Raw genomic sequence first — 26,783 nt, forward strand, 5'->3', positions numbered from 1 at the left:
TTGTAAAGTAAACTTCTCTCCTCCGACATACTTGTTCGAACTTTGCACCGATTATTTTTTGTCAACCGAAGTTACTATAATTTCAAGTCTAAGTCATTGAGCATTGTATACTAATCAAATGGAACGTATAAACTAATAAAAATCGAACAAAGCAATAAATTTGATCAATTCTATGTTGTTGAGTAAAATTATGATTCGCAATGTTGAATCTCAATCGCATATCGCTTGTTTAGTTCATAGAAGATGATTTGTTGTTATTTTCAAATATTAACAAATCTAAACTTAATAAAGCATGAAATTGAGTTGAATTACATTCAATTGAAACGCTATATATTATATATTTTATCTTTTTCGATGTTGTGCAGACAAAATCAATGGAGATTTCTCCAGTGAAATGTTGGAACGATGGAACGATTGAAAGGTTTGTTGTTGAAATGATGGATAGGTTTAATTGGATGTTTGGGGTTCATTACGTTCTTTTAGATTTTTATATGTTATGGGTAGGATAGTAAAGTCTTTTTTTCTTATTATCTTTTAGGCTTAGAAGGGCAAATATTAAAGACCACGCATTACGGGGGCAAAAATTAAAGACCAGCGCATTTGAAGGGCATTCGCGCCAATTGCCCAAAGGTTTTTCTCCATAAAAAACCATATCATGGGCCGACCCGGCCTGACCTAAGTCGGACCCATAGTCGGCGAAGGGGTCGAACACCGACTAGTGACCCAAAATAGCACTAACAAAACCAACACCCCCATAATATATTCAAATCATTTTTCCGGCTGCGACTGGCGTTTCTAGGTTGTTATTATTAATCAGGTACTTTGTTTTTCTTCATTCAATCTATTTAATCATAAAAATATCCGATAGGGCTACGTTCCTTCATATATTTCTGATATGAATATGATTTTGGTTGAACTACTATCCTACCTTCAACTGACCCATACTTGTTGCTTTTTTTTTTTTTTATTATGTAAAATTTCAAAAAAGATGTCGCTACATTACTTTGCGACTCAAGAAATCCATTTTGGTACTTGCTAAAATTGTATAATCAGCCACATGAACAGAAATTCTGAGACACAAGCAATTCATGCTACTGCAAAATTGATTATTAATAATCGCATGACTTTAGGACGGAGGTATTACCAATTTCCTAGAAAGGATTGTTTCCTTGAGCCTGCTCTGCACCGTCACCATCCTCAAACAACTCTAAATCCAACTGTTTCACAAGATCCAAATCCCTCTTCCTATCCTCATCACACGACTCCCAATACTTCTTTTTTTCTTCCCCATATAAGTTGTTTTCAACTTATATGGATAACCATGCAACCTAGTTGATGTTTGTATATTTATTCTTCTGCTTGCTTTCCAGTGACTGTAGGTTTAACTGGATAACAGTTGCTACAGCTCCTCAAACGAAACATGCAGGTGAGTGTATACTTCCCAGAAACTTACACTCTTTCCAAAAATAACTAGATAATGCTGTTTAAATAGTTTTCTTTTGACCATATGTATGTTATCCTTTATTTTTATCAACTTTTTTCAAGGGACAAAATTTCCTTATACTATTCTACTTTTTTTTTTTCCCCTTCCCAAAAGCAAGGAGATGTTGGACCAATTGATTTGGACAAGACAACAACGACATTGGAACCTGAAAAGACGGGTAGTGGGGGTCTTTTTGTTCCCGGGAAGGAGAGAGTAGTTTTTAAACCTTCAGAGCGGAAATCACTTCTAGGTATGATTTGATTGACCTATATCTTTGTGGTTTTGGCACTTCATTTAGTCCCATCTTCTCTCAAACAAAAAAAAAACGGTTTTACATGACAGAAATATTGCATAGTTTCTGTATTTCGAATAGTTCAACATCACAACAATTCGATCTTTATATGAAAGCAAGCTATATTTGGTCCAATTGTATCTAGATTTATCTGTTTACCTTTACTGAGCTTATGGATTCAGCTTATCCTTTTGATGCTTGGTGATACCACCTTACAAAAGATATCTGAGAAAACAACACACAAACTTAACCTGGATGACTCCTAACTAGTAGGTGAACATACCCCCCCTTTCCTTACTCTCTCTAACAAATTAAAGGACCATCTGCATATGATCCATCCTATCTTATGACCTTAGATTATCAACCTCCCTCGCTATCCATCAATGATAAATTTTCATTTCAAAAATTTGCTACTCCTTCCGTCCCATTTTATATGAGGGTGTTTGACTTGGCACGAAGTTTAAGAAGTAAAGAAAGACTTGTGAAACTTGTGTCCTAAAACACACTATAGAAATTTGTGTGGCTAGAAACCATTTCATTAAGGGTAAAAAGGGAAATTTAAAGTTGAATTGTTACTAAATATAGAAAGGTGTCATTCTTTTTGGGACTGACTAAAAAGGAAAGAGTGTCACACAAATTGGGACGGAGGGAGTACTTCTTTTGGGTAGGTGAAAAGGGAAAAGGCCATAATGCGACAAACCTATATAAAAAGGGAATAGAATGACATTTACTAATTTTGGAAAAAATGAACCAAAATTTCCCACTAAAATAACAAGAAAGAAGAAGTAAATGAGGCTGCAACTTGTGACACCTCATATATCATGATTGTGATGTACAACATCCTTTCACACTTTCTTAACTTTGTTTAGTTCTGCATATCTACACATTTTGTTTTTTTGTCTAGTTTTTCAAAGCCTTAGATTCTCGGAGGCCCACCCTGAACATAAGCCATTTGCAAGATTTCCGTTTTTTGTATGTTGGGTCTTGTACAAAATGTGCTTGTATCCTAGATTAAATGCTTGCATAATATTCAGAAGCTTTATGTAGACATTCTTTTGTTGATTGAGTAAAAATTAGAAACAAGTTCCTTCGTCTTGCAAGATGTATGCTTTTCCATGAGAATGACAACAATAATAACTAGCCTCAGTCCCAAATAAGTTGGGGCTGGCTATGTGACTCCTCACTGACCATGTTACTCCATTTAGACTCATCATGAGAAAGTTTGTAAAAAAATAATTATTTTGGTCTATCCGAATTTTCTTTTTGTTAGGTGGCATATTAGACGTGTAGGTACTTAAAGATGTCCTTCAAGAGAACAGTAGTATAAGAACATTACATTTTATTTTGTAATAGTTCGTCTGCTTCTTCTCAGCTTATGTGTTTTAGACTATTGGTACATGTATTAGTTCCGTTGCCGTTTTGAGTTATAAACTTTGACTATGTCCCCTTCTCGATAAGTGTGATATAATGAGATTGTTTTGTGATTTACATCTTTATCAACTTCTCACGATTGGATAGGGCTTGATGCCTTGGCGATTGCTAAAAGGGGAGGGGCTACTGTAGAGAGTGGATTTAAAGTTCCAAGGGAGAGACTTGCTTCAGTTGCGTCATCTTTAGATGAGGACGAGGAAGCATTTGCTGCTTCTGGAATTGATGAGTTGGGAAGTAGTGCATCTAATGTTTCACGGAATAATGTACAGAGGAGGTATCGTGAATCGTATGCTAGTGAGACATCTGCTCCAGGTACCAGTCTCAACTCTTTTTTCTTTTCACATTAGAGGATTCATTAGTATAATCAACTCCAACGTTATGATTACTTTTGATATTTGTATGGTCTCTGCTGCTGCATTTTAACTCAATGTATCAGTAGTACGGCACCTGCAGTCTGCATCTCCCTACACTAACTACATATTTGAAAAGAACTAAGGAAATTAACCATCCTGTCTACATCTTGTACATTTTCTTTTTTACACCAAAAGATTAAGTGAGCTAAACATCTATGCTTTAAGGTACAAATATTTTCCTTTTTGCCTTCAAAGTATCTTTGATTTCTCCCTCTACACAGTCCACCATATAGCCACTGGTATAGTGTTCCACTACTTTTTATCGTCTTTTTCGCAGTCTTCTTTTGTTCCAACAAAGTAGTAGGTCTTTAGGAGATTCTGGCGGGCTCTGAATGTGCCAGTGACCCCAACGGGAAAAGAAATTTTCAGAAATAATTGCCGGAAAGAGTGACGCATTGGCGTGTGAGATTGACGCGTCGGTGGTGTCGGAAGTTCTAGCAGCGTGTGACGGCGCGTCGGAGGTGTTTCCGGCAGCATCTGTTTGGGGTTTGGTCTCTGTCGCTCGCCGTACGTGATGAGAAAACTCAACCTCTTCTTGTGAAAAATAGAACCCCAGTGATGCGGTGCTGCGAGGGAGAAGACTCACCTCCAAAGGCAGCAACAGCTCTGATATTATGAAGATTTCAAGAAGAAGAAAAAGCTTCTTTGTATTTCTTGATGAATTTACAACCCATGAGTATGGGTACTTATACAATGAGTCCTAAGACTAAATAAGGAAAGGCAATAATATACAATGAATTGCACTTAACTACAATACCAATCTACTCTTATAGTTAAGCTAGGAAATAGGTAATTAATCAACCTTTATTTTCTAGGTAGTGCAGTAACCGATGAACGGGAAGATGCTGAGACAGTCGTGAGGCCTCACTTGAATGAGAACACAGAGGTACATTGCTTATAAGTACTCTTGCTTTGACATATTTCCTTGTTATTTTCTAGTATAAGTTTTGAAGCTTGATGCTGTTGAATTGCCTTTTCTATAGTACCGTCAGTTTCTTATCTTGGAAGTTTCTAGATTCCTTTCCTTTTTTCTTTGTGTGTTTCAATTTGTTGACCAATATAGGGAGAGGAGTTTTCTGGGGTTTAAGTCTCTCCTCTTATTGTTTGATGTTACTGTGTGTATTGCATCGAGAAGAATAACTTAAGTGAGATAAAGAAAGTGACATTCTGAACTAGGAACTTTGAGGAGCTGGTACCTTAATAAGCTGGAGTCTAAGCTTGATTGTCAGCAATACTTTGACAGTTATTATGAAGCAAATCTGGATACACTGTCCTTTTTTGTTAATTGTTCAAAGTAGTAAAATAATACATATGAATTCACATTTGTGCATCTTTATCGTTCAATATAATGGATAACAAATCCATAGAGGTTAGCGGTTGCAAATTGACCAACCATCCTTATTGATGAAGAAGTTGCTAAGAAAGTACGGCATGAGTTTCATCAGAGCATCTCGTATGCAAGATGTGGCAGTTATATTACTTATTTGAGTCACCTTACTAAAAAAAATTACTTATTTGAGTCATTTGAAGTTCGTCTCACTGTTTTACTCTTCTTCCGTTCCTCTCGTATGGATTTCACAAATTGGTCTGGTTCTCCTGCTTGGATTTCACAAATTGGTACCTGTAAGAGTTCTCTACTTCGGTCTTGGGATTTTGGGTCTGAAATCTTTGTATGACTTGTTGGAAACCCATTCCTCAGTGCATGTGTCCTGCTAATTTAGTGTTTTCCGGTAAATTCGATCATATGCTTTAGTTTCTTGCCTCAACTGGATGGACTATTGTGTTCTGTAATGTAACTCAATCTCTCTTGCTTCCATTTCTGGAGACAACAATGTGTCACTGACTTGTGTCTAATTCAAGGTTCCAGCTGCATCTTCTGGGAGTTTACGTTCTACGATATCTAGGGGTGAGTCCGTTGACCGTGAAAGGGATAGAAGTAAATACAGGGATAATTACAGAAGTGAAAGCAGGGAAGGGAGAAGGAGAGAGAGAAGAACCAGCAGGGAAGAGCACCATTACAGGGATTCATCACGTGGTCATGAAAGAGAATATGATGGGGATGACGCAAGAAAAAGAAGTAGATATGAAGGTCCTAGGAAGACTCCTGGTAAACATTACATCTTCACTTGTCTATGCCTGGTATTTTTGGTTCTGATTGTCCAAATCAAAAACAAGTTAAGTGGGTAGCATGTGATACCGTCGACATGTCAGTATGTGCACTAAAATGCATGTCATCACAATGCACCTATTCTCATATTGGTGCTTGACGGAGTCGTAATGGTGTCAACTACTTTTCTCTCATATGAGTCCACCTGAGTCCCAAAAAAAGTGTGCTTTTGAATTTTGCATGCATGTGCAATTACATCAAGGGCTGGTGGCTCTAAAATCATCTGAATGGACGTATAGAATAGGAATGTGCACTGGAGCATGTAATAATTGGGGACTGTTGGTATACTTCCTTGTGTCTGTGTATCTCCTCACAGTAATTTTATGACATTTCTTAAACCATTTGAATTGAACTGGAAATTGTGTAATCTTTCAGGAAGATCGGAATGGGATGATGGTAGATGGGAGTGGCAAGATACTCCTCGTCGTGATAGTCGTTCCAGTAGTAGTAGCAGGCGTTATGAGCCTTCACCATCCCCAAAGTTCCTTGGTGCTTCACCTGATTCTCGACTTGTATCCCCATGGCTCGGGGATCATACTCCTCATTCTGCTGGTATGGTCACTGTGAATTCTAACGCTGGCGTTATCTTGTAAAAATTTGTCAGCACATTATTAATGAGAAACCTTCATACCTGCAGGAGCTGCTTCTCCGTGGGACAGTGTGGCCCCTTCTCCAACTCCAATAAGGGCATCTGGGTCATCAGTAAGATCTTCAAGTTCTAGATATGGTGCAAAATCCAGTTTGATTATGTCTTCTACAGGAAGTTCTCTGTCTGAGGTACTGCTTTATACTCAAACTTCTGTCTTCCTTAGTTCGTTTTCTTTTTTGTTTTTGTGTGTGTGGAGGGGACTGTCAGAAAGTTCAATAAGTGACAGTTTCAATTTTTTTTACCTGTGCGTTACTTCCTTCTAGGACGGAGAAGATGACACAAATGATGCCTCTGAAGATCAATATCAAGAGATTACTGAAAGTATGCGTTTAGAGATGGAGTATAATTCTGATCGTGCCTGGTAATTGTCTTGCCATTTTATAGTGTTAACAGTATTATGAAGGAAGTCATATGACCTTCCCTAGAAGTTTATAGTTGCTTGCTATGTATTTTTTTCTAGTAATCAGTTTTCTTATTTTTCGTAGAGCCAATAATCACTTCTGTTATGCAGGTATGACCGCGAAGAAGGTAGTACAGTGTTTGAGGGGGATGGTTCATCAGCATTTCTTGGGGATGAGGCATCTTTCCAGAAGAAAGAGGTGGAATTGGCCAAAAAACTGGTAAGCACAGAGAGGACAAAAACCTTAAATCATGATTTTGGCATATGTTCACAACTTCACATTTATATGGTTGTGCAAGAACTAGCAAACTCACGCATGTTACTGAGACTCATTGGAAGTTGTAGCAGTTTGAATGGCTGGTTCTTTCAGCTGTTTAGAAAACTTACTTGCTGGTTAATGGTTTAGCTTACACTTGGCAATTTGTGTCACTGTCTACATAATAATCTTATGTGTCATAGCTTGCTGTATTTGAATGTGGCATTGAGGATTATGTTTTCTGCTTTGCGATCCCGCTATCATCAATAACTGATGATGAGAATAAGGCGAAGTTGGCGGTTTCGATGGCAAAAACGGCAGCTTTTGAACGCCTTTATGCGGAACTAGAGGAAAAAGGCGGGGATAAGAAATTGTTCGAGGGCTAGCCAAGGCAAGGGAGAGAGGAGGGCACGTGATTTGGATCAAGTGAAGTGCATCAAGGACGAGCATGGCAAAGTATTGGTTGAAGAGGCTCGCATTAGATGGAGATGGCGATCATATTTCCACAAAACTCTTGAATGAAGAAGGGGACGGGGGACATTGTGTTGGGAGATTTAGAACTTACGAGGAGCGTCGCGATTTTGGGTATTGCGGGAGTATTAAGGTTGAGGAGGTTAAGGGTGCTATTCGTAGGATGCGCGAGGAAGAGCGACGAGGACCGACGAGATTCTGGAGAATTTTGGAAGTTTGCGGGCTCGAGAGTTTGGAGTGGGCGACTAGGTTGTTTAATGTCATCTTTAAGACGACAATGATGCCGAAGAATGGAGGTCGAGTGTAATGATCCCTCATACAAGAACAGGGCGATATCCGGAGTTGCGAACAACTATAGAGGTATCAGTTTGCTAAGCCATACTATGAAAGTGTGGGAAAGGGTGGTGGAGATGAGGGTGAGGAGAGGTGTAGCTATTTCGAGAGAACCGGTTTGGATTCGTGCGGACGCTTTCAACTACGAGAGGCCGTCCATCTTGTATGTAAGGAGGCGGTGGAGCGAAGATAGGGAGAGGAAGAGAGACTTACGTATGGTATTCATCGACACAGAAAAGGCTTACGACAAAGTTCCCGAGGAGATCTGTGGAGATGCTTGGAGGCTAAAGGTGTACTGTGGCGTACATTAGGGTGATCGAGGACATGTGTGGGGAGCCGAGACCGGGGTAAGGACGGTAGGAGGAGACTCGGAGCAACTTTCCCCGGTTGTGATGGGGTTGCGTCGGATCGGCTCTTGGTCGTTTTGTTGCCTTGGCGATGGATGAATTGACGCGCATATTCGAGCGAGGTGCCATGGTGTATGCTTTTCGCGGATGACATAGTCTTGATCGACGAGACTCGTAGCGAGGTCAACGCTAAGGCTGGAGGGTTGGCGTCGAAACTTTGGAGTCTAAAGGATTCAAGGGCGAGTAGGACCGAAGACGGTACTTGGAGTGCGAAGTTCGGTGAAGCGCCTCGAAGAGGAGCGTGGAAGTAAGGCTTGGTACCCGGGTGGTCGGAAGACAAGTAGTTTCAAGTATCTTGGGTCACCTGTGTAAGCGATGGGGGAGATTGACGATGATGTCACACATCGTATTAGGGGCGAGGTGGATGAAATGGAGGCTCGCTTAGGAGTGCTATGTGATAAGAAAGTGCCACCACGACTTAGGGCAAGTTCTACAAAGTGGTGGTTAGGCAGGCCATGTTGTATGGGGCGGAGTGTTGGCCGATTAAGATCTCTCCGTTCGAAAAGATGAAAGTTGCGAGATGAGAATGTTGAGATGGATGTGTGGGCACGCTGAGAGTGACGAGGATTAGGAATGAGGGCTATCCAAGGACAAGGTGGGAGTGGCCTCGGTGGAAGACAAGATGCGGAAACGGGGCGAGATGGTTTGGACATGTGAAGAGAGAGACACGAGATGCCCCGGTGCGAAGGTGTGAGAGGTTGGCCATGGATGGTTTCGAAGAGGAGGTAGGGGTAGGCGAAGAAGAAGTATTGGGAGAGGTGATTAGACGGGATATAGCGCGATTCTGACTTACCGAGGACATGACCTTAGATAGGAGGGTATGGAGGACTCAGATTAGGGTAGAAGGCTAGTAGATAGTAACGTTTATCCTTTCATATTAGTAGTCACATTTGTGCTTTGATTTACTACTATTTGTTATCCCGTACTTTGATTATCTTATTTTATCAGTGATAGCTCGCTCCTTTACAAGCGCTTCATCATGGCTTAGTCGCTTTAGTTATTTGCATTTCCATATCGCTTTGAATCTCTTGGCCTTATCTGACCTCTTGTTATGCTATTATGCTTGTTATGCTTTTATGCTTTTATGCTTTCTATTGAGCCGAGGGTCTTTCGGAAACAGCCGTCCTACCTTGGTAGGAGTCAGGTCTGCGTACACTCTACCCTCCCCAGACCTCATGTTGTGGATTTCACTGGGTTGTTGTTGTTGTTGTTGAATTTTTATGATTCTCTGGCGCCAGGAGAACTAAAGGGCACGTATCCTTAATTACCCTTTGATGCGTGAGCATGTTTCTCTCACTATTGTGACTGTGTTAGACATTCCACATCAGCTTATATTCAGTTGTGCTTACGTACTGATTGAATTCCCTTTGTGTAGACCTGTTGTCTTCTTTTAGATATGTATTTTGTATCCTCCTATTTTAGACCAGTGTTGAACCTCTGAGAGGTGACAGACGTTTGAACAGAAGGGATGGAAGACCTTGTACAGATATCGGTCCTTTTGGCCCTAATTGGAAGTGCTGTATTTTTCTTTTCTTTCCGTGGTTGTGCCTACATTTCATACATCCAGATGTATCTCGATTTTGATCTCTTTGGTGCCACCATCTACATAATATTCTTGCTTTCAATTAAAGAAAAACAAATTAACATCTGAGAGGCAGTCAAATCAGAACCTGTTGTTTTTCTCTGAAAAACTTTGAAACTTGGTTTAAAAATCAGGAAATTATTGAGAATTATGAGATCAAAATAGCTAATCATCTTTTAGCTGATGAGCTGGTTCTTCTACATGTAAAATCTGAGAAAATGAGCTAAAATGACCTTTAGATTCACTGGCTAAGTCAAGTTATCATTCTATTTTAATGTCAAGAGCTTCTTGGACCTTTCCCGATGAGATAGTCTGTTCTCTGTGAGTTAGCATAATATCAAAAACTTTTGTAGTCTGCCTAACAAACTTAAATATACTGTGTAGTTAACGACTGGTTATATATAATGCACACTAATGCAACACATGTATGGTCTGTCATTGACATCACCTTCCTCTCTTTCCCTTGCCACGTGTAACAGGTTCGTAAAGATGGAAGCAAGATGTCACTTGCTCAAAGTAAAAGGTTATCACAGCTCACTGCAGACAATGCTCAATGGGAGGATCGCCAGCTTTTGAGATCTGGAGCTGTTAGAGGAACTGAGGTGCAGACAGAGTTTGATGATGAGGACGAACGGAAGGTTATTCTTCTTGTTCACGGTACATCTCTATGATACACCTTCCAGTTGACTAGTTTATTCTGTCTTCGTAAAATTATTTGCTGTATCTTTTGTTTGGATATCTTACCATTTATTGCGACAGATACAAAGCCCCCCTTTTTGGATGGGAGAATTGTTTTCACCAAGCAAGCTGAGCCGATAATGCCAATAAAGGACCCGACATCAGATATGGCCATAATTTCACGCAAAGGTTCAGCTCTAGTTCGGGAAATACGTGAAAAGCAAAACATGCACAAGTCTCGCCAAAGATTTTGGGAGCTAGCTGGCTCAAAACTCGGAGATATTCTTGGTGTGGAGAAGACTGCAGAGCAGGTATCTTATGCTTGCCATCAAATTGAACATACTATGTTAGTCTGGTGTGTTTCAGATTGTAGAAGATATGGATCTGAAGTTCCCTTTCACCTTATGCTAGGTTGATGCGGATACTGCTGTAGTGGGTGAGGATGGTGAGGTTGATTTTAAGGGAGAAGCTAAATTCTCACAGCACTTAAAGAAAGGGGAAGCTGTCAGTGATTTTGCAAAATCAAAAACACTTTCACAGCAAAGGCAGTATCTCCCCATCTTCTCTATCCGAGATGAGTTATTGCAGGTTTGTCCCATTTTCCTATTCTGATACATAGTTCTCAACCACTTCATTGCCTCTGAGGCCACACCTTTGGGTGCCACTCTTTATTGTATTTTCTTGACTTGCAGATTGGTTTAATTGGTGTTTCTTTTTGAGACCAGGTGGTTCGCGAAAACCAAGTGGTGGTCGTTGTTGGAGAAACTGGTTCTGGAAAGACAACACAGCTAACCCAGGTTTGTTTAGATTAGTGTTTTCTTTTGTAAATTAGTTTTTTAAATCTATACTGGAATCTGTGGAATTTTTTATACAGTCCTGACTCTTTTTGTATGCTTGTTTGTAATTGCATGCAGTACCTTCATGAAGATGGCTATACAGATACTGGGATCGTTGGTTGCACCCAACCCAGGCGTGTGGCAGCCATGAGTGTTGCAAAAAGAGTCAGTGAAGAAATGGAAACCGAGCTTGGTGATAAAATTGGATATGCCATTCGTTTTGAAGATGTCACTGGGCCAAGTACTGTTATCAAGGTGAGTCTTTTGATCGTATGAGGTGAGTAGACTCGCACCTCATAATTGTATTTTATGTAATTTATGCAATAGGAAGATATCAAGGTGAGTCCCTTGGTTCGCTTGTAAGTGGGTGTGAGCTGAATATATGTATATTTCCTTGTGCAGTACATGACTGATGGTGTTCTTCTAAGGGAAACACTCAAAGATCCTGATCTTGAAAAATATCGGTATTGTTCCACTCTTTATATGCTTTCATAAGCATTTTAATATTTGATTTCCGGGAACGTCAGGTTTCTGCTTTCTTTATGTAGTGCAGTCGCTCAAAATATCTCTTTATCTGCAGTGTAATTGTAATGGACGAGGCCCATGAGAGATCACTTAACACTGATGTCCTTTTTGGCATTCTTAAGAAAGTTGTGGCTAGGCGACTTGATTTTAAGCTTATTGTCACTTCTGCCACTCTGAATGCGCAGAAATTCTCCAACTTCTTTGGGAGGTAGGTTTTTCTATTGGATAACTATGTGTTGGCTTTCCATCTTCTTTCCACTCACATAACCCATGTCTTTTTATTGCAGCGTACCAATATTTCACATACCTGGAAGAACCTTTCCAGTTACAAAATTGTATAGTAAAACCCCATGCGAAGATTATGTCGAAGCTGCAGTTAAGCAAGCAATGACCATCCATATTACTAGTGCACCAGGTGATATACTCATCTTCATGACTGGTCAGGATGAGATTGAAGCTACCTGTTATGCACTTTCAGAGCGCATGGAACAGCTTATCTCGTCAACAAAACAAGCAGTGCCCAATCTATTAATTCTTCCTATATACTCCCAACTTCCTGCTGATTTGCAAGCAAAAATATTCCAGAAAGCTGAAGACGGGGCGCGAAAATGCATTGTTGCGACTAATATTGCTGAAACATCCTTGACTGTTGATGGAATTTACTATGTCATTGACACAGGCTATGGTAAAATGAAGGTGTACAACCCTCGTATGGGTATGGATGCTCTGCAAGTGTTCCCCATTAGTCGAGCTGCAGCTGACCAGCGTGCTGGTCGAGCTGGTAGAACTGGCCCAGGAACTTGTTACCGGCTTTATACTGAGAATGCGTATGAGAATGAAATGCTGCAAAGCCCCGTGCCGGAGATTCAACGGACAAATCTTGGGAATGTGGTTTTGCTGCTCAAGTCTCTCAAAATTCAGAACCTGTTGGATTTTGATTTTATGGACCCACCTCCTCAGGATAACATCCTTAACTCCATGTATCAGTTGTGGGTATTAGGTGCACTTAACAATGTTGGGGATTTAACAGCCCTTGGCTGGAAAATGGTGGAGTTCCCATTGGATCCTCCCCTTGCCAAAATGCTCTTGATGGGAGAACAACTAGAATGCTTAAATGAGGTTCTGACTATTGTTTCTATGCTTTCGGTGCCTTCAGTTTTCTTTAGACCCAAGGATAGGGCAGAGGAAAGTGATGCTGCTAGGGAAAAGTTTTTTGTGCCAGAATCTGATCACCTTACACTGCTTAATGTTTACCAGCAATGGAAAGCTAATCAATACAGGGGAGACTGGTGTAATGACCACTATTTACAGGTCAAAGGTCTACGCAAGGCTAGGGAAGTAAGGTCTCAATTGCTGGATATCCTAAAGACACTTAAAATACCACTCACCTCCTGTGGTCCTGATTGGGATGTTGTAAGGAAAGCCATCTGCTCTGCCTACTTCCATAATGCAGCTAGACTGAAGGGAGTTGGGGAATATGTTAATTGCAGGACTGGAATGCCTTGTCACCTGCATCCCACTAGTGCTCTCTATGGATTGGGCTACACTCCTGATAACGTGGTTTATCATGAGCTAATCTTGACATCAAAAGAGTACATGCAGTGTGTGACAGCTGTGGAGCCTCACTGGTTGGCTGAGCTGGGGCCAATGTTCTTCTCCGTGAAAGATTCTGATACATCAATGCTGGAACATAAAAAGAAACAGAAAGAGGAGAAAACTGCCATGGAGGAAGAAATGGAGAAGTTGAGGATGGTCCAGGCTGAAGCTGAGAGACGAACCAAGGAGAAGGAGAAGGAAAAGAGAGCAAAAGAGCTGCAACAGGTTTCAATGCCTGGTTTGAAGAAAGGCTCAACTACTTATTTACGACCTAAGAGGCTCGGTCTGTAAATACACTTTTGCTGTAGTTGTTAGATATCTGGTGTGATGTTTCTTGCCCACGGGTGAAAGCCACGTATATCCATTTCTTAGTCATCCTCAAGTTAATTTGGTGGATGGAGATTTGGGGAATTAGAAAATCCAAATGAAGGTTCAGAGTAAACAAATGTATGTACAAGTTCCTTCATTTGGCAATTATCTGTACTCCTTGTAACCCTGAATTTGACATGCTTGTATAAGTTTCTTCATATAGCAATTATCTGTACTCCTTTTAACCCTAAATTTTACATACTTGTATAAGTTTCTTCATATAGCAAGTATGTTTGCTTCTTTTGACCTTTGAACACTTGAGTTTTAACTACTTTTGGCATAGGGATATTGCATGGTATTTAGATTGCAGGATTTGCTACTAGTTTGTGTTACATTATCTTGAGAATCTACAATCAATTACCTTGTTTGTCATCATCGTTTGTGAAAGAATTTTTTTTTTTTTTTTGCACGAGATGCGGATAGATTTATTTATGCTTTTGGAAATCTGTCGTTCATCCCTTTCTGAATCATGAAAAAGATGACGCATAATGTACGCTTGTAATAAGCGTATTCCTTTCACTTTTTATGGCACATAGGAGTGCTTCATTTTGGCTGGGAGGTGATATAATGTTTATAGATTGAAGAGTGAGTGATATGGGGTAAACATAGAATGAAAACTCACATACTTCAGTAAGAAATTCAAGCTGTTTCTTTTTGCATGGTTCCTTTTACATGGTTAACCCGGAAAGACAGTCATTTAGTTGGTTCAAATTTGTGTGTTACTCGTTTTAAATTGTGACCTATTAATCACTGTACTGCTTCTAAAAAGAAATAAAAAAAATTTCAACACTGGAAAAAAGCTCATCACAGACTTCGAATCATTGTCGAAACACTAATGTGCTGGCCATTCCAAGATCATCTTTGCATTTTGAGAGAACTCTAAAGTGGCAGGCTCTTAAGCAAACTCCCGATGCAATAGTGGGATTCATATCTCTTTTGTCTGTATAAAATGGTGGAGAACTCTCAACTTATATTTGAACTACATTACGGGGAAGTCCATTTTCGTCATGATCAATCTTACTATGACCCTTGTGATCTTCATATATGCTGCTAACAGCAAGAAGGTCTAATAAGCTTTTAAATAACAGAAAATTGAAAGACAACGATCACCATAAGCATGACCTTCAAAATTTAAGCTTTTACCAAAGCTTGGTATTGCAGGGCAGTAACTGGTTTTATTCATTTTCAGGAAGGAGTTGAGGAGAAGGGGTAAGAAATAAGAACGCAACACCGATATATCAGCATTTACAAAAGAGAGAAAAGAGAAAAGCCACTAATCATTACTGTAAAACTTTTAACAAGAGGAAAAGTTAAAGACTCCCCAAAATGTAATAAATTCGGGCTACAAAGAGAAAAAAGTAGTGTACATCAAACATCATCAAGAAAAAGAATGTGGTACACATCAAAATCATCTAATAGTGTGAACAAGAGCACAAGATTGATATTATGACTACGCCAAGCCGTAACCCCAAAATGTAATAAATTCGGGCTAAAAAGAGAAAAAAGTAGTGTACATCAAACTTCATCAAGAAAAAGAATGTAGTACACATCAAAATCATCTAATAGGGTGAACAAGAGCACAAGATTGATATTATAACTACGCCAAAACGTAAGAAGAATAGCATTGGACTTGGACGTAGGAAAATCACGAATTACTTCTGCAGAAAATGCATTTTTGAGCCGAAGCAGTAACACTGGAGATTTAATGAACCACGGGACCCTCAAAGTTCTAATCTGCTTCCAGAGTATTTGAAGTAGTCTTGTGATCAAAGGGCCGAGCAAGCCTACAATTAAAATGCGTAAAGGACATTGATTTACAGATTGAACGATATAGATCAATTAGAAAGAGACATAAGACGGGAATGCTAAGATGGAACCCAAGAATTAGCCTTCGATCTCCAGTATTGGAGTAATATTTACAGATTTATGCAAACAAAAGTTTATGTTGTCATGTAATGATGTAAATGATGATACTAAAAGAACCAATATGGTAGGATAGACACCAAGTTTTACCAGGTTCTAAGGCCTCGGAGATGTCACACTCTTTTGTTACCATTCTTTCCAAAACCAGTATCTTGCATCATTGCTACAAATTCATTGTAATCAATGCGCCCATCCTGAAGAGAAAATAAGCATAGGAAGCTCATTAGTCTGAAGTTTGATCATTCATCATTGCTAGTGCCTCTAATCATGTTCTTATTTATGTTCCTAATTAAGTGTCTCTGTATGGTATTAGAAATAAAAATCTGATTAGAATGAAAAGACCATGAGTATACATTATCTTGATCAACTTCACGCATAAGTTCTTCCATGGGAATATTGCTCAAACCAAACTTCTCACAAGCCTGTTGGAGTTCTTCTTGTGTGATATATCCACTACCATCTTGATCAAAATATGAAAAAGCAGCATACATGTGATCTTCCTTCTGGACTTTGTTTAGATGGAGCATAGCAGCGATAAACTCGCCATAGTCAATGGTACCGCTATTATCCATATCTGCCTGCATTTTTCCATGGAGAAGTTTGTTAAATAAGGATCAGACTCGAATCAATGCTAATATGTATGATTTTGATAATTTCATTAGGAATGCAACTAAGAGATCAATATATCTGATGCCATTGGATATAAAACAGTTTAGTTTTGCTTTGTTATCAGAAAACAATTGTAATTGTTTGGATCTTGTTTTGGGTGTATCTTGGAAAAAGTAGGTTATGGTTGTTGGAAATAAACCTTTGTGTAATGCAAAGAATAAAGAAATTATCCTCTTTCCTCTATTTATTCTTGTGTGTCCCTTTTCTTTTATTCTTCCTTGTCTTATGTGGAAGACAAAGTGTCCCTCATTGATCGTGGAAAGAACTTTCTTCCTCCTTATATTGAATAGTCTTCCTTTAGATTGTAAAAGAGCTAGTAAAAGGGAGTGGTCTCGCCCACATGTGAATTGGCCTTGCAAGGCAAAACGGGTTGATTTGCCCTCCCATATATTTGAGGCCAAATCCACATCTGGACACAGAAAATCCTCTTTTTCTTATTCGAAGTTATTGTGCAATTTTTCTAACAATGCTGCGTCAAGCAAGTAGGAAAGCTATTGAACACAACAAATAAAAACAAAACCAAAAATGAAAAAGGAACTTGTACATACCGCTTGCATTAAATTGTTTATTTCTGAATCCTTAAGATCGGCACCTACTTTTACCAAGCCCTTTTTCAGTTCCTCTAGCGTAATATGTCCACTGTTATCTGCGTCTATCATTTTGAACATTTGCTTCAATCCTGCAATTTCCTCTCCAGAAAGATTTTCGGCAATAACCTGAATAAAACGGTCGTACTTGGTCAAGCATAAGTATGCAAAACCTAGTATTAGTTGATAAGAGTAATATGCGAGGATATCCTTCTCCTGATCCTCATTTTAAAATCACTACGAAATATGGAACAACATATCTTGAGGCATATTTGAAATAATCAAAGACGGGCCTGTCAGAAAGTAGAAAGGAGAAATGGAGAATTACTAGAAAATAGCCTTGCCTCTTTCCATTTAGAAAAGAGATAGTTCTCACATATGTTTCTACTTAAGATTCTCTACTTTCAAAATGAGAAATACCACTACTATAGTAAGATCAGTGACAAACGTGCCAAAAATTGTAACAACTTACTCTGATTGCTATCTTCTTTAATTTATTCATTGCAGAAAATTGATTGAGACGAGACAGAACAGCAGAATCAAGAGGCTTATCTGGAGCAACTCCACCTACACGGACCCATGGGTGACCTGCAATAGACAATAAACGGTTTTCCTTTCAACTTAAAGAGCATCCAAATGAACTCTTAACCAAATATACAGACAGACAAATGGACTTCTTCAGACCACTGATAAGTTAAAAAACTGTTTGGTCTCTATCAATTTATGAATGCTTTTGCAATTAGATTTCCCCTGTATATGTCATAGTCTCTGTTAAGCGATCCGTCAAAAAAGCTCAAGTAAAAGGTCAGAATCTCTGTTAACCTATGCATCACAGAAGCTCAAAGTAGAAGATCAGAATCTTCCTCATATTTCATCATTTCTTAACCAATGATATAGACATGGGGACAAGAATATTTCTGCAACAAATAGCACAGCAGCTTTACATGTTCAACCCTAAGAATGATTTAAGAAGTATGTCAATCTTTTCAGCCGACAAGTATGCAGACTGCACGACCATATACCGCAGAGTATAAAGGATGAGAAGTATCAAGACAAATACTCAATAATACAAAAGGATGTTAAGAGAATAAAGGATTGGACTAGTTAGTACTGCATCTTACAGAGAACTTCGTGAGCTGTCAACCGCTTTTTGGGATCTCTCACAAGCATTTTTCTGACTAGATCTTTTGCACTTTCTGATATAGCTGGCCAAGGTTCTGACACTAAGTCAAGTTCCCCTTTCACAATCTGTTCAAATATTCCTTGCTCCGTTTCTGATAGAAAAACATCAGCATGCATTAGGCGGAATGGTCAGTATCACATTACCTTAAAATTAAAGAAGCAATTTGCGAATAAAGAAAGTCAAAAGACCTCACCATCCCAAAATGGAGGCACACCGCTAAGAAGGATATAAATAATTACTCCAGCACTCCAAATATCACATTCTGGACCATAACGCTTCCGCAGGACTTCTGGGGCCACATAGTAAGGGCTTCCCACCACATCCGTGAAGGTTTCACCTGGATGCAAAAGATTTTCATTCTTAGTCAGGCGTCAGAAAGGAAGCGACAACAGCTAGAAGAAGCAGAAGACAGCGACAATAAGATCCTGTAATTCATGCAGGAATTGTCATTATAACAAGAATGCTCCAAGTTACTAGACCAACTTAAGAATATTATGTACTTGTCCATAGAAATCAATTTATATAGAGATATAGGCTGTAATCTTTTAATAAGATTCCAAGATCCATGCCCCAGAAGTGACGAGATCACTTTCTAGAAAAAGCATCAGAAATGTAGGGGTCCTATGAAGATGATTTCCACTTGTTTTAACACCATATTAACAGGAAATTATGGGCTTTAGTGGCATTAATTAGCAAAGGTTCCAAGGACAGATTGTCAAAATACAGGACCAGATATCTGGAGAAGTTCAGGGGTTCTTGTCTGCTAGTCCATGACAAATAACTTTGCATGATAGAGTTTTAAGAATACAGAAGGCATCATTGTGCTATCTTCTGACGAGAGAAACCAATTCAGAAACTTATCTACTGTCATCCAATAGATGTCTAAACAAGACTTTCTTCTCTTCTTTTTGTTGTTAAACTCTTAACATGCATTGACAAGTCAACAGTAATTTGTGGAAATAAAGAAAAATAACGAAGGAAGGTCCTCGATGAACTATCATGTTCATAAATGGTGGAAAAAAAGAAGATTGAAAAACACCCTTAACTAAAGCTCTAAGTATGTGTATATTGGATCGACCCCATATTAACATAGCAAACAAATGATAAGCAGGTTAATCTATTATCATTGCACGCATGAATTTGAGTTCAACAATTTCCAGTAAGTTCCCGATAGATGACTGATCGAGGGGCGAGATTAACACAAGTCTTGAGGAAACCTAATTTGTTTAAGCAGAATGCATACCTGGTCTAAAGAACACCGATAACCCGAAGTCAATGGTCTTCAATGGTGACTCTTCTTTCTCATTGACAAAAAGGAAGTTCTCAGGTTTGAGGTCTCTGTGCATAACGCCTAGTGAATGGCATGCTTCCACAACACCTACTATTACCCTTGCAAGTTCAGCAGCCTTCTTCTCTGAATAGTGCCCCCTCTTTATAATCCTATCGAAAAGCTCTCCACCCGCACAAAGCTCCATTACGACATGAACAGCAACAGCATCCTCATAAGCCCCAACAATCTGTACAACACTAGGGTGCCCTGCCAAGTGGTGCATTATCTGAATCTCCCTCCGAACATCCTCCACATCTTCTTCAGTTGTCAACTTCCTTTTAGCAATTGACTTACATGCAAATTCCTTTCCTTGAGCTTTATCCACACACAAAAATGTTGTCCCGAATTGCCCTTGTCCTAGTTTCCTTCCTAAACTATAAATTTCTTTCAAGTTGCCCGTTTTTCGCCCCAAAACGGATTCGACTTGGAGGCCTGCACTCAATACTCGCTTAAGATTACTAGACTTGTTTCTTTTCACATCCTCCACTGCCTTATTATTTACAGTGTCTTCCATTTTGACACCCTTTTGGGAATTTGTTGATTTGTCATCCTGAGGCTTATCTCCAGGTATTTGAAGATGTGGAGGAGGGGTGTTCTGGACATTAGAGTTATTAGAATCAGAGCCTTTTCCATCTGTCTTTGATGAATCTGCTGAATCTTTGTTCAAAGTGGGTCCCGAACATGTATTCCCCATCAAAAAATATCAACATAAACATAAGATATTGCTCAGAATCAAAATCCCAACTTTCCTCGAATCCCAATATCATCCAGGCTTGCTTTTAATTTGTTGATATAAGAAGCTGAGAAATCCTTCAATTTTTCCCTTGAATTGGGAACAACAATGAAAAATCCTTCAATTTTTCCCTTGAAATTCAACAAGAAGCTGAGAATGATGCAATGCTCAAACTGGCCCCCAGAAACCAAACCAGAAAATCAAAAATTGGGAAAGAAATGAGGTAACTTTTATTGTTTTGGTTTTTGGGGGGGTGTTGGGAGGACTGAGAAGATGGCTGGGAAGAGGAAGATGTATGGATCAATTGGATGGTTGATTCATGATTTGCACTGCAACTTTGTGCATGCATGTGTTTTGTGTATCTGATAATTACGGTTTACATTCTACCACCCACACAGGATTTTTACTATTTCAACCTATAATAATTAATTCAATTTGGATAACCAAGTGAAGTTATATTACAAAGTGATAAAATGTGGATCTCATAACATTGAGCACTACAGGAATATAAGTAGTAATACTAATTTATTAATTACGGGGTCTTTTGGCCACCTACATTGTTGAAAATAATCTCGATATTAGTTTGTCATATGTGATATAATTTCCATATTATTTATATTAAATTCCATATGAAATAAAAAATACTAATACTTGTAAAACATGCATAAGTGATAGGTGAACGTACATGACGAGTATATTCTTTATATTAGTACTTATTACTCCCTCCAGATAAAAAAGAGTGTCCACTTAACCATTTCAGACACCCTTTAAGAAAATACAAACTTCTAGAATAAAATAGGTAATTTGACTAAACTGCACCTAATTAAATAAGTATTGGAATTTGATCACATAACACTTAATAGGGACAAATCTGGAAAAGTATTATTAAACTCTTTCTTAATTTGATACGTGGACACTCTTTTTAACTCAAGAAAAAAAGACTAAGTGGACATTTTTTTTATTTGGAGGGAGTACTACTTTATTTTTGACTATTTGTTAACCATCTATAATCTGTTAATTGCTATCTCCACTTTGTTGTTAATAATATTTGTAGCTTGTTTTTCTATAAATAGGAGACGTGAAAAGAAAAGTGAGAATAAACCACACTTTCCACAAGGTACCATTTCACTGTAAACCTTATTAGTAATACATTTACAGTTGATTTTAAGATTATAATAAAAGAAATTTTATTTGAGCGAAAAACATGAAGTTATTAACAGGAACAAACAAATCTTGTCTAATTAAAAGTTGAATATGCTGGATGTCAATATAATATAAGCATCAAAATCAGAAATCTTTTTTACTTACGCTCAACTCTGGTTTTTGCTTGCTTCTATTAACCTTCGGCATCACCTCACCAAGAAAGATATGATTCCAATACAAGCTTCTAACCTATCATGACTTGAAAGGCTTACAAACTAAAAGAATTACACAACATCGTATAGTCGTATTTCACCACACCACTCCACACTAAGATGGGAAGAAATTAACCAATGAAAAGAATTACATCACAAATGGAAACTTGCTTGAATTTGGCATAGACGATCTGGAATCTGCATACCGGCCAATTCCTAGATGAACGGAAATAGTTATTGGAATCCCAAGCTATTTGACAGAGACAACTTAGCAACTCCAACACAAATTCACATATATGATCTAGGCAACAATAGAAGGATCCTGCAAGACGGGACTTCAGTTTCAGTATTTCAGTAATACTATCCTCAAATATAAAAACAAAAGAGAATGGAGAAAAGGAAAGAAATGGCTGAGAGACGGAGGAGCACTTTGCCATCCAATATAGTGCAACTCTTCAGGATTGCACTTTGTGAGTAGAATATTTAAAATGTCACACTAATGTTAGAGCTTCCAACCAAGCAGAGGTATTTACGTTGTTTAAGAAGTGTGCTCTTACTAACTGTTTTGACTCTAATTGTTCTCTCATTTCTTCCTGGTTACATTAAAGAGGCATGTAATAGTCAAGTGACGGATTTCCTGCCTTTTCTTTTCTTTTGCTTTTTCCTATTGGTGATGACGTTAGCTAGAATTGTATATAAAAACCACAGCCTTCCTTAATTTTTTATACGGGCAACTGAAGAGAACATTTTTAGCAGCCTACACATCCTAGAAACATTGGACGTTGAAGTACAAACTTCTCAAAAAAACAAATGTACTAAAATGGGACAAACGAAACAGAATCAAGAAATGAGTTCAGAAGTTAGAAGATGGAAAGGAGATTGGCAAGGGCCGCATGGCTACATTGGCTGGAGAACTTGACAGCAATTGGTACTGATACATTAGCAGACTGGCAAGTTTTACAGAACTGAATTGTATGCAATATTAAGCATGTCTTCCAGCTAGGATCAACAGTCTGCAAAATACCTGAGTCCTAATTTCTTTTCCGAACTATAGAGAATTAAAAGTAAATCTTGCAACAGCAGCTAAATTTTACAAAACTGAAGTGGATGTCATGTGAAATTTGTCTTCCAGTTAGGGACACAAATCTAGAGAAACAGTCTGCAAACTAGTGCTTTTCCTTTTAGGGTTCCTCAAATCGCTAGAGTACCAGACAAAAACCTCGTAACTTCAAGAATGACCAGATAATGCAATTTTAGTTCAGACAAAATTTACTTAAAGAGCACGAGAAAGAAGGCAATGACCAAACTGATGATGGAGAAAAGTTAATCCACAATGTGATATCCACATTGGTGGTGAATCTAGTAGGAGCTTTGAGGTAACCTCTAGGCATCAAATTTCTGATTCCCCTTGCTAAACAGTAATGAATCCCCAGCAGAAGAAAATATTGTGTAATTTAGACGTGTGAAATTTTGGCAATACTTCCGAAAAGAAAAAAAACATATGTACTCGTTACAACATGATTCTCGCTGGTACTCAATTTTTTTAACCCACCTATCAGAATATTTCTTTTCATCTATTTTTCTATCGTTGTTTGTAACCTACACCAAAAAGGATAGAACACGAATTGATAGACAAAAGGTAAACTTAAACATATATATAGGAGAAGAGAGAAATGAGGAAAAACATACCTTTGCTGTCAAATTTGACAGTGCAAAACTCCATTTTTCTCTCGTTTTTGTACCAGCAACTTGCCCTGCTTTAGCTACTTTAGAAAAAGCACCATTCAGCCAGGCAGCTCCAGCATTGACATACCTAATCAGATCCAAAATAATGGAAATGTGGAGCTTTAGTAATATAATAATAACAACACTTTGTGCATGCTTGCTAGAGTCAAGTGCTTAAACCAAAGTGAGAGGCCACACACATTCCATTTTAAAACAACCTAGGCCCCCCGTCCCACCACCCCCCCCCCCCCCCCCCCCCCCCAAAAAAAAATTCCATCTTCTATTTGGGAGATGCACTGCACTATATCTCTCTTTTTATTGAGGAAAATGCATGATGGATGCAAAGTGAATGGCCATACACATTATAAGATATTTATCAAAGAAGATCAAATCAAGATAATCTTTGCCTCCTCAACCAACTGAAGTTTTTGAACTGTAATCCTTATTCAGCAAGTAGGAGCAACATGCCTAATTTTCAACTTCAACGGAATTGATTAAAGAGACATTGCGAGGCTGCGTACTAGGTAGTGCATAAAATGTAGCAGTAAACAGGGTGAGGAAACTAGAAAATATTCAAAACAATTTTTTTTTCTTTTCGAGAAACAAAATATTCAAAACAATTGTTCAATGGCCAATCAGATGTCAAATCAATAAGCCATTCAGTTCAAGATTGAAGATAAAGCAATCCAGTCCTGCTGTTCGATGAAAGAAGATATTCCAATGCCAAATGCTCTCTCAGAAGTCAAATCGACACGACACTACAGAATGGAAATGATAAGAAGCAAAGCATGCAATGTGAAAGGAAACTGTTTTCTTTCTTTCTTTGCTTTAATCAGAATGTTGCAACAACAACATACCCATAACCGGCCCCAAGGGGAAAACTGGTCGCCCTTTTGCTTTCTTTCCTTCATTTTTAACAAATCAAGCAAGAGTAGAGAACTTCAAAACGTTCCCTCCCTTTCTATTCCTTTCTCTACTTCAAAGTATAGGGTTATTCAGCTCATACAGCCACTTAACAGCATGCAAGATTATCTCAATAGATAGAAGCACACAAAGATACAAAGGAGAGCAGATAATAATCTAGAAACCCTAAGAACCAACGGCAGCAACAAGTCCAGAAAAACCTGCATTGTTAAAAAACTGACTTGAATCACATAAACATTTTACAGAATCTAGACCTGCTTGATTTGACTGCTGATCCTGTGTCATTCAATTTCCGTTCTGCTGCCATAACTGCAGCCATCGTTTTATCTGACACTTGAAGCCTTTGATCAACAGATTTAACTTTCTCATTTACAACTGAAATTCCAACCGTAAGCTTTTCTGTTAGCCCAACTCTTCGGTCAAAGGAAATGACTCTGGCAGATGCAGTGGCTCTTAACTGGTGTTTCTCATCAAACGCCTTGGCTTTATTCATTGCTTCTTGTCTGATAGCTGAACCTTTTGCCAACACATTTGAGACAACATCTTGTGCTTTAGTGATATATACTTTCCCGTCCACCCTTCCATTGCTAGGAGAATTAGGTTTGGCCTGCTAACAGAGACAAGGGTTTGAGAGACGATACAAGTAATGCAGAATAACATAAAGCCGAAAAGAGCCAACAATAATAAGTACACAGTCGAAAACAAATATGTGCCTGCAAAGTGCATCCGAATTGTAAATCATAATACATGAATCCTACAGCACAAAAATATTCTTCCATATCTAAAAGCTCTCAATGGAGACAGCAATTTTTATGTTGTTGTGGAGAAAACATGCCGAACATTTTAATAACTGGAAGGAAGAATTATGACGAGCTTTATTACCTCAGCAAGGGGAGAAGAACTTTCTGCGGCCACATTCACAGCATTATCAACTATCCTGACTTCCTGGAAGCAATGAGTTGACTATATTAATTGCCAATATAGATAGATAGATATTATGTTGCCATAACCGATTTTTGCAATTAGAGATAACACTTATTCACTTGTCTGTCTAAGTAGTTACCCGAGTCACGTAGTCCTCTGCCTTAGTAATAGTTACAATCTGATCCACTATGGTTGCTCCCTGCAAAATGAGTAGAAACACATAAAACCAATATCCATGTGATTTTGAATTCACGTATAGGGTTATGCAAATTACCGACAACAACAAGGCAATTTCAAGCGCTTTGGGATCTTTAAATGTAACAAAAGCAGTCTTCGATTCTCTGCATTCCACAACAAAATCAGTGAGGCAACAATTATATTATTAGTATTTTAAACCTCAAATAGCAAAGGTGACTGACCGGTGAATCTCAATATGCTCAATCTCGCCGGAAAAGGAGAAGAACTCGTGAACCTCTCTCTCCGCCGCCAGATCTGATACATTACCTACTCGTACTCTTCTTACCTCCTAAAAAAGGAAATAGTTAACAATAATTCAATTTACACTGAGAGAAAAAAGAAGAAAGAGAATTCAAATCACCTGCATTGTGTTTAAAAAATCTCTCAGTTTTGCTTAATGTGCAAGTGGAAGAAAAGAGAAGACAGATGAACTCTAATTAATGTGATGAACTGAACAAAGAATGTGACAGCGCAGAATGTAACTGTTGTAGTTGTAATTTGAAATCAAAATGCCCCTGCTTTTTCTCTAAAATATCGGTTTTGACATTCTATCACCCTGTCGCTTTGCTAATTATTGAAGATTCCCTCTAATTTTTGGCTGCCTCTCGTTGTGATGCAATGCTCAATCTTGACTCTTTCCACAAGTCTTGTTTCACCTAGGATTTAGGACCTAAAATTACAATTGAGTCCCTATTTTTCGCTTTAATCCCACATTTTACCTGTTTGGTTCCACACTTTCTCCCTCTTTTAATCCACTCTGGTGTTGGCTTTTTCTTCTTTTTCTTTTAGACAAAAAAGACAAGATTGTTATCCTCTCCTCCTATTGAAAATCTTATACAAACTTGTTCACTCACCATCTCAACGAATACATGATACATATTTTAACATACATGTTTTTTTTCCCGACAATAGACAATCATGTTTATACAGATAAGACAGAGGAGAGTATATCTTTAATACTTTAATAATGATGATAAAGCTGGCATTGGCAGGCTCAAATCTTCTTTAAATTTTCCAAAGTAGGAGTAATGCAATTCTTTTCTTGTTTCTGTCAATGTCCCTTTAAAAGACCTTTGAGTGCGTCGACAGGAGTTGGACTATATGGGCCTCCGTTTGTCCCCTTCCCTTATCCCCTCTTTCTTTGCCCCTGCCGTGAGACTTGCCACTTCTTTTTTTGTGTACATATGTAGCAATTTGAACAGTTAATTAAGAGGTATGACATCCATTTCTATTTAAGTTCTTAAGTCAATGTTTCAAGTTTCAATTATATATACACTCTCCATCCTAAATAAGAGGATAGGCTTT

At 38.5% G+C, this 26,783-nt stretch overlaps 3 protein-coding genes across 5 annotated transcripts; 1 reads left to right on the forward strand and 2 right to left on the reverse strand.

Annotated features, from left to right (window-relative positions):
* Positions 1-788: 788 nt before the first annotated feature.
* LOC132049211 (pre-mRNA-splicing factor ATP-dependent RNA helicase DEAH7) lies at positions 789-14,142 on the forward strand. Of its 3 annotated transcripts, none has more exons than XM_059439928.1 (18): positions 789-817; positions 1,371-1,426; positions 1,598-1,733; positions 3,294-3,518; positions 4,435-4,505; positions 5,480-5,726; positions 6,162-6,338; positions 6,424-6,563; positions 6,699-6,796; positions 6,947-7,055; positions 10,364-10,541; positions 10,644-10,873; positions 10,974-11,150; positions 11,288-11,359; positions 11,477-11,653; positions 11,801-11,862; positions 11,979-12,131; positions 12,211-14,142. In XM_059439928.1, the coding sequence occupies exons 2-18, from the start codon at positions 1,421-1,423 to the stop codon at positions 13,808-13,810; spliced, it is 3,858 nt and encodes a 1,285-aa protein (XP_059295911.1). In that variant the 5' UTR covers positions 789-817; positions 1,371-1,420; the 3' UTR covers positions 13,811-14,142. The 3 variants fall into 3 exon arrangements, with proteins under 3 accessions (XP_059295911.1, XP_059295909.1, XP_059295910.1); XM_059439926.1 differs by lacking the exon at positions 789-817 and adding an exon at positions 1,011-1,028; XM_059439927.1 differs by lacking the exon at positions 789-817 and having other exon boundaries at positions 1,326-1,426.
* A 1,218-nt stretch (positions 14,143-15,360) lies between these two features.
* LOC132049215 (calcium-dependent protein kinase 20-like) lies at positions 15,361-20,621 on the reverse strand. The gene is made up of 9 exons (XM_059439933.1): positions 20,421-20,621; positions 19,494-20,390; positions 18,444-18,587; positions 18,189-18,341; positions 17,540-17,655; positions 17,029-17,196; positions 16,165-16,389; positions 15,902-16,005; positions 15,361-15,672 (listed from the first exon to the last, which is right to left on the reverse strand). The coding sequence occupies exons 2-8, from the start codon at positions 20,272-20,274 to the stop codon at positions 15,925-15,927; spliced, it is 1,668 nt and encodes a 555-aa protein (XP_059295916.1). The 5' UTR covers positions 20,275-20,390; positions 20,421-20,621; the 3' UTR covers positions 15,361-15,672; positions 15,902-15,924.
* Positions 20,622-21,568: 947 nt separating this feature from the next.
* On the reverse strand, positions 21,569-25,981 carry LOC132049221 (binding partner of ACD11 1). The gene is made up of 8 exons (XM_059439940.1): positions 25,840-25,981; positions 25,661-25,767; positions 25,516-25,582; positions 25,381-25,440; positions 25,200-25,262; positions 24,572-24,924; positions 23,358-23,481; positions 21,569-21,990 (listed from the first exon to the last, which is right to left on the reverse strand). Exons 1-8 carry the CDS (start codon positions 25,843-25,845, stop codon positions 21,970-21,972), a joined length of 801 nt encoding a protein of 266 aa, XP_059295923.1. The 5' UTR covers positions 25,846-25,981; the 3' UTR covers positions 21,569-21,969.
* Positions 25,982-26,783: the final 802 nt, after the last annotated feature.

Source organism: Lycium ferocissimum, chromosome 3 (assembly GCF_029784015.1).
Source record: "Lycium ferocissimum isolate CSIRO_LF1 chromosome 3, AGI_CSIRO_Lferr_CH_V1, whole genome shotgun sequence".
Classification (NCBI taxonomy): domain Eukaryota; kingdom Viridiplantae; phylum Streptophyta; class Magnoliopsida; order Solanales; family Solanaceae; genus Lycium; species Lycium ferocissimum.

Coding starts and splice junctions, on each gene's coding strand:
- LOC132049211 (XM_059439928.1), top strand. Junction 5,727..6,161: donor AGGTCCTAGGAAGACTCCTG/GTAAACATTACA, acceptor GTAATCTTTCAG/GAAGATCGGAATGGGATGAT. Junction 11,863..11,978: donor CCTGATCTTGAAAAATATCG/GTATTGTTCCAC, acceptor CTTTATCTGCAG/TGTAATTGTAATGGACGAGG.
- LOC132049215 (XM_059439933.1), bottom strand. CDS start 20,274: ATGGGGAATACATGTTCGGGACCCACTTTGAACAAAGATTCAGCAGAT. Junction 17,656..18,188: donor GACAGCTCACGAAGTTCTCT/GTAAGATGCAGT, acceptor TGTCTATTGCAG/GTCACCCATGGGTCCGTGTA. Junction 16,006..16,164: donor GTGAAGTTGATCAAGATAAT/GTATACTCATGG, acceptor TTTTCTCTTCAG/GATGGGCGCATTGATTACAA.
- LOC132049221 (XM_059439940.1), bottom strand. Junction 25,441..25,515: donor AAATTGCCTTGTTGTTGTCG/GTAATTTGCATA, acceptor CTCATTTTGCAG/GGAGCAACCATAGTGGATCA. Junction 25,263..25,380: donor CAGAGGACTACGTGACTCGG/GTAACTACTTAG, acceptor CATTGCTTCCAG/GAAGTCAGGATAGTTGATAA.